General features: G+C 30.0%; 1 protein-coding gene and 1 long non-coding RNA gene across 3 annotated transcripts; one reads left to right on the forward strand and one right to left on the reverse strand.

The window, feature by feature from the left end:
• LOC104711574 lies at nucleotides 3,322–5,072 on the forward strand. Of its 2 annotated transcripts, none has more exons than XR_755339.1 (3): nucleotides 3,322–3,675; nucleotides 3,867–3,968; nucleotides 4,826–5,072. It is a non-coding gene; the product is annotated as an uncharacterized LOC104711574 (long non-coding RNA). The 2 variants fall into 2 exon arrangements; XR_755340.1 differs by having other exon boundaries at nucleotides 3,871–3,968; nucleotides 4,826–5,022.
• On the reverse strand, nucleotides 5,364–6,484 carry LOC104711575 (probable serine/threonine-protein kinase At1g54610). Its single transcript, XM_010428274.1, has 3 exons — nucleotides 6,128–6,484; nucleotides 5,977–6,036; nucleotides 5,364–5,529 (listed from the first exon to the last, which is right to left on the reverse strand). The coding sequence occupies exons 1-3, from the start codon at nucleotides 6,206–6,208 to the stop codon at nucleotides 5,404–5,406; spliced, it is 267 nt and encodes an 88-aa protein (XP_010426576.1). The 5' UTR covers nucleotides 6,209–6,484; the 3' UTR covers nucleotides 5,364–5,403.

Genomic DNA, 8,473 nt, shown 5'->3' on the forward strand with positions numbered 1-8,473 from the left:
TCCAACAAAGCAACAAAGCAACCAAAATCAAATACAAAAACAAACGTAAAGATGAATTTAAGTAACCAAAAAAATAATATACACAACAAAAACCGGAATACACCTTAATCCAACTACCGCGCGTAGCGCGGATCAATTGCTAGTATAATATATTAAGTACTTTTTGATCTAAGACATTTTACGATATGTCAACATATGAATTTTGAACCCAAAAAAAAGTCGACATATGAATTAAAATAGCTTTAGTGTTACTGTATATTATAAAAAAAAATTACTATGATATAACGAATCCTATCTAACTACTAACTGAGGTAAAAGTTTTTTTCAACTTTCAACTCCTTAAAAGAGATTTCTCCTTATTCTCACTGATATTTCTTTTGTTCTCTGCTCAGCTTTTTTAATAATAGAGTGTAAGGTATAAGTAATTCACTGATGACAAAAATAAGCATGTAATATACTAGTTTATATAAGTAACTCATTAATGACAAAAATATATATATATATATATATAAGTAACTCATCAAGTCTATACCATAATATACTAATCATGATATAATCGAAAATTGAAGTTAATAAATTTACAAAACATATAAAAATATACATATATATTTTCTTTTGTCAATCATTAAAAATCTTATAGATACAAAATATATTTATAAATTTAATTATAATTTTGTTACAAAAGAGTTATAAATTGTTGTAAATACATTGACAAATGTGTCACATATCCTGCCACATATATTTACTATAATTTTGTAACAAAATAACCACAACTCATAATCGTTACATATTTCTTGCAAAATTTGCAAGACATTTTTGTATGTTGTAATAACGTTGCTAATTTGTAACAAAAAAAAAATGCAAGGAACAGTTTTATTGTTATTTTGCAATAAACTTGTGACGATGCACTCATCAGTGCAAAATAGTAGTAGTATTTTTTACAAAATCTTAGCGAATATTATCATTACAAAAATATCGTTGCAATAATACTATTTTCTTATAGTGCAATGTTCGTACCGTATCCATTTGGCATTGAAAAAGGTTGCTATCTTAGCAAGTTCTTTGAAGTTCATTGTAAGAGAGGTACGAAGTATGGTGAGCTTGTGGCATATCTCCCAAGTATCAACAAGAAACTGCTTGAGATTAATCTACTGAGGCAAGACGTAGCCACTACTTATGGTTCTCTTCGCGTCGAAGCAGAAATTACATATATAGGATGCCCAGACGATTGCTACGAAGGATTCCCTGGAAGGTCCAAATCTTGGGTTCATGGCGATGGGAAAGAGACTGGCAGTTTCTTGGATCTCACAGGAACTCCTTATACTATCGGTCGGTCCAACAGCCTTGTGGCTATTGGTTGCAACAACCAGGTGTTACTAACAAACCTTGCGCCTAGAGTTATTGGATGCACTTCATCTTGCATTCAGACAAGGAACAACAGAGATAAAGGACCATGCCGCAATTATAAATGCTGCCGGGTAAACACTCCTGAGAGAGTAGGACATGTCATTGGGATAAGCATTGAGGGCATTAATGGTAACACCTCAACAGGAGGGTGCAAAAAGGTATTTTTGACAGACAGGTTTAACATAGGTCATTCACCATACTTTGATATGGGTCGGGTAAATATCGATTATGGATCGGGTCAATTTCCAAAAATTACCCGAAATTAATGGGGGTGTATTCAAAATAGAATTTAGGAGGATTTTGTGAGATTTATGATATTCTGGATTTTAAGGGGGGTGTATTGAAATAATGATTTTGGAGGATTTGATAGGATTTAGAAAATTTGAAATTTTGATAGATTTTAGGGAAGTTGATATGATTTATAGTAAAATTCTTTGAAATCTCACCTAAAACCATGAGATTTGGATTTGTGTATTTTTAACTAAACAAATCCTCTCAAATCCTCCAAAATTCCTACAACTTATTAAAATCCAAATCCACAAACTGTTTTGAATAATAGTGGATTTTAAAGTAGATTTTAAAGTCATCATTTCAATAACAGTGGATTTCAAGAGACTTTTTAAAATTCATGATTGAATAACATAGGATTTGTAACTTTTACACAAATCACTTAAAATGTCAAGTTGAATAAGAGATTACAGTGAGATTTTATGTTAGTTTGGTGGATTTAATATTATTTTCTATTTTTAAAAAGAAAAAATAGTTTGTGATTTGATGAGATTTGGTGAGACTTTAAAGTGGGGTTTTGGTTGATTTTAAAAGATTCTTACCCAAAACAAATTGTTCGTCAATTTTTAAAACATAGTCATCCTCCGTAATAGTCATATCGTAATGATGAACAATAATAAGTGAAAGAATAACAGAACACCTCTCGTTGCTTTCGTGTCTTCTGAACACTCTTGTTGACAAACCCATATATTTTATATAAATCATAATTCAAGTGTACTAAACCCAAATTTAAACGAAAGTCAAAATAGTGGCTCAAAAAATATAACTCCATACACGATGCTTGAGATTGTTTTTCCCATAAAGGAAACCAAAAGATAAACAAATTAGAAAGATAAGCAATCAAAAATCTAATCAAGTGAAAGTTAGGAAAGCTAAGCAATCGAAAATCCAATTTTGAGATTGAGAAATTTCAGAATTTTGTGTATGAATGATTTTAAGATTTCCCCATTCCCCAACATCGGATTCAAACCTGAAATCAAAAAATTCAGAACTCAAAGACGACTCTTGGATCAATGAAAAGTTCAAGGCAAGATTTCTAGGACTTTTGTTAGTGAGAGAGATGACTTAAGCCAAGGGACATGCAAGAAAAAAAATAGACAAGCTTTTCTTCTGGTGGTGGTGTTAGTTTTTCTGGGATTTTTGTTAGTGAGAGAGATGACTTAACGATAACAATGTGGAAAAGTGACTTTTCCTTCTTTTCTATGAATTGTTTTTTAACAAATCCTTCAAAACACCACTTTTAAAGGTGGGATTGTTTAAATAGGATTTCCCTTACAAAAATGTATCCAAAGTCAGTCACAATCAATATTATGTTTTTCTTAAAAAAACAAAATTTCATTTTGAATAACAGTGGATTTGTTATGACTTTTGCAAATTATTAATTGAATAACAGTGGATTGTGAGTGATTTTAAATGATTTTTAACAAATTCCATATTCAATAACAGTGGATTTGAGAAGTGATTTTAAAATCACTAGTTGAATAACAGGGGATTTTTAAAAAAATCACAAATCCTTTAAAATCCTATTTTGAATACACCCCCTAAGAAGTCGGATTCGGGTATAAAATAGAGAAATACCCCTCACTAGCACTAATCTATATTTTTCTTCCAAAGTTAGCCCCTACTCTCAAATATTCCATATTTAGCACAAATTTAATATAATTAAATACTTTTAATTTTAAGAAAACTCTAAAATATCAATATCTTCTATCTCTCTCGTCTTCGCTTTGTTCTCGTTGCCGAAGACCATCTCCGACGTTCGTTGTCACTGGAGTCTCCATTTCTTCCATCTCCACGGATCCAAGATTCCAGTGGCTGCCGAGATGTGTATTTACAATCAAAATCTACATCAAAAACATCTTCATTCACCAGATTCTGATCAACAACCAGAGTTTATTTAAGCTAATCAGTCTACGATAGTGTGTGGCGGCGGAGAGTCCTCCGGTGACAACAATAGCGGATGACTGGGAGAAAGTATAGGTGAGTCTGATTGGATAAGGAAGGTGTGCTTTGTAACAATGATTAGCTTTCTAGATGCGCCGCCGTTGATGTTTTTGCTGGAATAAGTAAAAAAAAACTTGGCAAATCAATTTGAGAATCTGTTTCATGTTAATGTGTCTTTAAACTAACTGATTTCTTGATTTTTTGGGTTTGGTGATTCACATGTGAAGCTAGGTTTTTAGGAGGTGTTGCTTTACTCAAAGGAATAAATGGATTTTATACAGATGCAACTAAAAAGAGGCCAAGAATTTAATAGATGCGGTTGGGGATTTGTGAGTCGTCTTTTGAATTTTTCTCTCTTTACCAGCATGTCCAAACATAATTCTGATCACATTTTTGCATTTTCTGTTCAAAGGCATGTTCCTTATTGGGTTTATGAAGTTTGATTCTCAATCAAAGAGAAGTGTTTCATATAATGGATTAAGATCTGGTGAAGTTTATGTGTGTGATTTGTTATCATGTGGTTCTTTCATTTAGGTGAAAGTTCAAACGTGGGTTGATGGAGTTGAGAATGTGGAGTTTTTTTGGGTTTGGGGCTAGATTTGGGAGGTGGATTGTGTCCAAGGAGAAGAATGCTAACCAGAAACACTTTGATTTTGCAATCCTTGTGATTCTTGTGAACGTCTAGGTGCAAGTATGGGTGTGTAGACTAGTAGTTACCATTCCCCAGCTTTTATGCTGTAACATGAATGCTCAGAGTCTAAGGGACCAGTGACATGTGTTCTTCTTTTACTAGTCTGATTGTTTCTTGAAAAAGTTTCAGTCTTAGAATTGTCCCATTCATTTCAGCTATACAGATTTGGAATGGTTATGTGAGAATGGTAACTGCTAGTATTATTGTTAGAGGTCTGCTTGCTTATTACTTTGGAATTTCATTCATATATTAATGAATTTAGGAAGGGATCCGTAAATATGAGGAAGACCTCTAGATGATTTAGGAAGAGATCCGTAAATATTAGGAAGAGAACCGTAAATATTAGGAAGACCTTCCTAAACGGATTTTAGTGTGATGTCTTTGAAATGTTTCTTTACAAGATAGAATTATCTTGTGTCATGTGTTGGAGAAGTGTGTGATATCTTTGATGTGTTTCATTGTAATGTGGGTTTTTTGTTTACATATTGATTTCAGCAAAGAAGAAAGAAACAGTGTATGGAAGTTGAGTATGTTGTTCCAAAAAAGAAACATAGAGTTGATGATGAACAAGATGTTCCATGGCAGAGCACTTAACATGTTTAAATCAACCTGAATTTAAGCAAGAACTCTTTAAGATGTAATTTTTTTTAACTATTATTTTATAAAGACCATCATGAATTTCAAGAAGTCATTCCTAGATATTATTGAACTCTTCATAAATTTTAAATTTATGTGTTTCTGAAAATATTCTTTGTATATTTTGGATTAATGTGTCAAATATTAGTAGATACTCCATTAGTGAAGGGTAATGATTTCGTTTTTGTGCATATTCTAATGTTTGGAAATCTAAACTTTCTTATGAAAGTCATTATGAAGTTCAAAAAAATTCAGGAAATCCTTTCCGAATTTCATAGAATCCTTCCTGAATTTCACATACTCATTCCCAAATTTCATATAATCTTTCATGAAGTTTAGTCACATTTAAAGCAAAGTGCTAACATAAAACATGTGAGAATGTTATACATCATACAAGTACCAGAAAATCTAAAAAAGTTTATCAAGCATCATATATGTCAAAACAACAGATAGAGTAAAATTGAATAAAGGAACACAGTCTCATCTACAGATATCCAAAATATATATGCATCTTGTATCATCTGCAACATGACATAGCTTAGAGAAATCTTTAACTCCATTTCCTGCAACAAAAATTGAAATCAAGGAATAAATTTCAGGAAAGTTTTCATGAATTCTCAACAATGCTTCCTTAATCTTCAAATGTTAATGAGAAAAACATCAATACACGAGCAACAAACAATAAATTTTCTTAATCTTCAAATGTTACTGAGAAACACATCAATACACGAGCAACAAACAATAAACATGTAACAATCAAAATTATTAAATCCTAAACCATCACAACTTTCCCTACTAACACAAAAAAAAAGTTAAACGGACTCTCCCTATTACATTTAATAGAATTCTACTTAGTTAGAAGAGGAAATTGAAGTGAAGCTAGTGATTAGTGTCTACAGGGGAATACAATGTACACAACCTTGAACATGAAATTTCATATTTGTATCCTATGAAATCATATAATCACTACTACTAATGCTTTGGTTTTATTAGCAAGAAAAAAAACTCACCACTCTAACTTTCTTCAAAGCTACAACCTTGTACACATTATTATACGTTCCTTGCCCAATCTAATTCATAATAAAAATCAAAACTTTACATCATTTAATTAACACAAAAAACAAAAACTTTTTAATTTAAAGAACTGAGCTTTTAAGGCACCTTATCGAGCTTTTCATATGAGGTAGCACGACGAGGTGTTAAGTCTTTGATTGAATCGCCATAAGCAGCAATAAGCCACATAGGCCATCCTTCTGAGTCGAACGGAGACTCATACCCAAACGGCGAGATGAGCCGACGGAGATTGGGACCTGTGAATCCTGGGCTATCTCGTCTTCCTGAACGAGAGCTCAAAGATCTCTCCAGTCCTTAGATTCATGCTTTTCACTGACTTAGACTTGATGACTCACATATTCGATTGGGTTCGCCGGTGGAACGTCTTCTGCGAATGAATTTGGAATCGGCGGAGAGAGCCAAGTGAGAGAGAACAAGATTATTAAAATCTCACGATTTTGACAATTTTATAGTGTTATTAATATTTTATTTTAATAATATATAATTGTGTGCAAATTTTGGAACTTTTAATCATGTGTGCTAGTTTTGGAACAAAAACTTAAATTGGTGCTATTTTTGAAAATCTCCCTATAAAATATCCGCTGCGTTTATAGTGGGTTATCGGGTTATAATTTAAAACTAAAATTTAAATAGATTTTCTATAAGTGAATCACATTAGTTACTTGAATATTTTGTGTTCCTGTAATTTAGGAAACTATCAATCATTATCAATTAATATTTAATCGGACAAGAACTTTACCAAATTTTGCAAATTGAATCAAACTAAATATAGCATATATCATAAATTATAAATGATATACTCTAGATCGTTTAATATAATATTCTACAATAAATTTTCATTAAATATCTAACTAAAAATATATAATTAAAATTAAAATATTGATATATAAGAGATTACTATATGAAATTTTTCAAAAACGAAACAATTATTTTTATATAAGAAAATAATTTGATATAAAAAATATAAAAGGCATATATGTATATCTATATATATAGCAGAAATTAACATTATTTTAATTATAAAATTTAAAATTATACTAGAAATTATTCTTATTATTATTAAAATATTTTCCATTAATTTTGTTAATTTCCTAATATTTAAAATATTTACTACCATTATTTGGATATGAATAGAAACCAAAAAATTGAAAACAATAGTAATTTTATTAAATTTCTTATGATATAATCGTATAACAAATACAAGGAAGTTACTATTTTTATTGAAACAAATCTTTCGTATTAATTGTCATAATTAATAACCGATTTTTATGGTAATTTTTCATATTAATTGCTCCTAATAAATGTGCAGAATTTTAAAAAATATAATTATATCTAAAATTAATATTAAATTGTTGGATACACTTCTTCTTCTTATAAATATAGAAGATGAGTAAATACTTTCATGATGAAAACATATTCTTTTCTTCTCTCCCTCTCTTTTAGACCATCTCCAATGGTTTTCCCTATTTTTTTCTTTATGATAGAGGAACTCTATAATGTTTTTACCTCAATGGTCTTCTATTCTCACCTCTAAAATAGATATTGCTATTTTTTTCTTTATTTATGGAGGAACCTTTGTAAAAAAAAAAATAGGGTTCTTCTATAAATAGAGGAAAAAATAGCAATCTCTATTTTAGAGGTGAGAATAGAGAACTATTGGAGTAAAACTCACCTCTATTATAGAGTTCCTCTATAATAGAGGCAAAAATAGAGAACCATTGGAGATGCCCTTAGTCTCTTATCATACATTATAGTATTAACTGTATTATACTAATTTAAGTTCTAAAAATCTTGTGATCTTCACATTACCTCTTCCTCATTTCTAATATGATGGTTGTTCATCTATATCATATTGTAAATTATCATATGGATTTTTAATAACATAATACAATTTGCATATTTTCAATCAATTTGGATAGCCATTTGTTTTATAGAGCAAACTGATCTATGTGTTTTACAATAACATTTTATCCAATATCATGTATATTAATTGTTTTATTATTTTACAGGAATGTAAAAATATATGCAGTTATGTAAAACTCACATGTTATTATGCCATGCGGGTATGTACATGCATACAATTTCATCAATATTATTTATGGTTTAATATACATTTATAATCATATAATTTATAATATAAATATTATTTATTTAAAATAATACTTTTAAGAATATACAAATTGGTTTGCAAAACTCACAATCATATTATAGAGCGGGTTTGTCCAAAAAAACAAAAGAGCGGGTTAGTAATAATATCAGTGCTGATGCAACATATATTATATGTTGTACTTTAAACAAATAACATATTTTACAATATTTAAAGTTTATTGCTACTTTTAGTATAAATTATTACATATGAATAAATATTTCTCCGCGTTATAGCGCGGATCCATTTCTAATATCTCTTTTTTTTTTTTTTTTTTTTTTTAAACC

The sequence above is a fragment of the Camelina sativa genome, chromosome 9, assembly GCF_000633955.1.
Source record: "Camelina sativa cultivar DH55 chromosome 9, Cs, whole genome shotgun sequence".
NCBI classification, from domain to species: Eukaryota; Viridiplantae; Streptophyta; class Magnoliopsida; order Brassicales; family Brassicaceae; genus Camelina; species Camelina sativa.

What these genes read in the sequence shown, in the direction of transcription:
- LOC104711575 (XM_010428274.1), bottom strand. Translation starts at nt 6,208, where the DNA reads ATGTGGCTTATTGCTGCTTATGGCGATTCAATCAAAGACTTAACACCT. An exon ending in CATATGAAAAGCTCGATAAG is followed by an intron (nt 6,037 to 6,127) that starts GTGCCTTAAAAG and finishes ATTATGAATTAG; the next exon opens with ATTGGGCAAGGAACGTATAA. An exon ending in CTTTGAAGAAAGTTAGAGTG is followed by an intron (nt 5,530 to 5,976) that starts GTGAGTTTTTTT and finishes TTTTTGTTGCAG; the next exon opens with GAAATGGAGTTAAAGATTTC.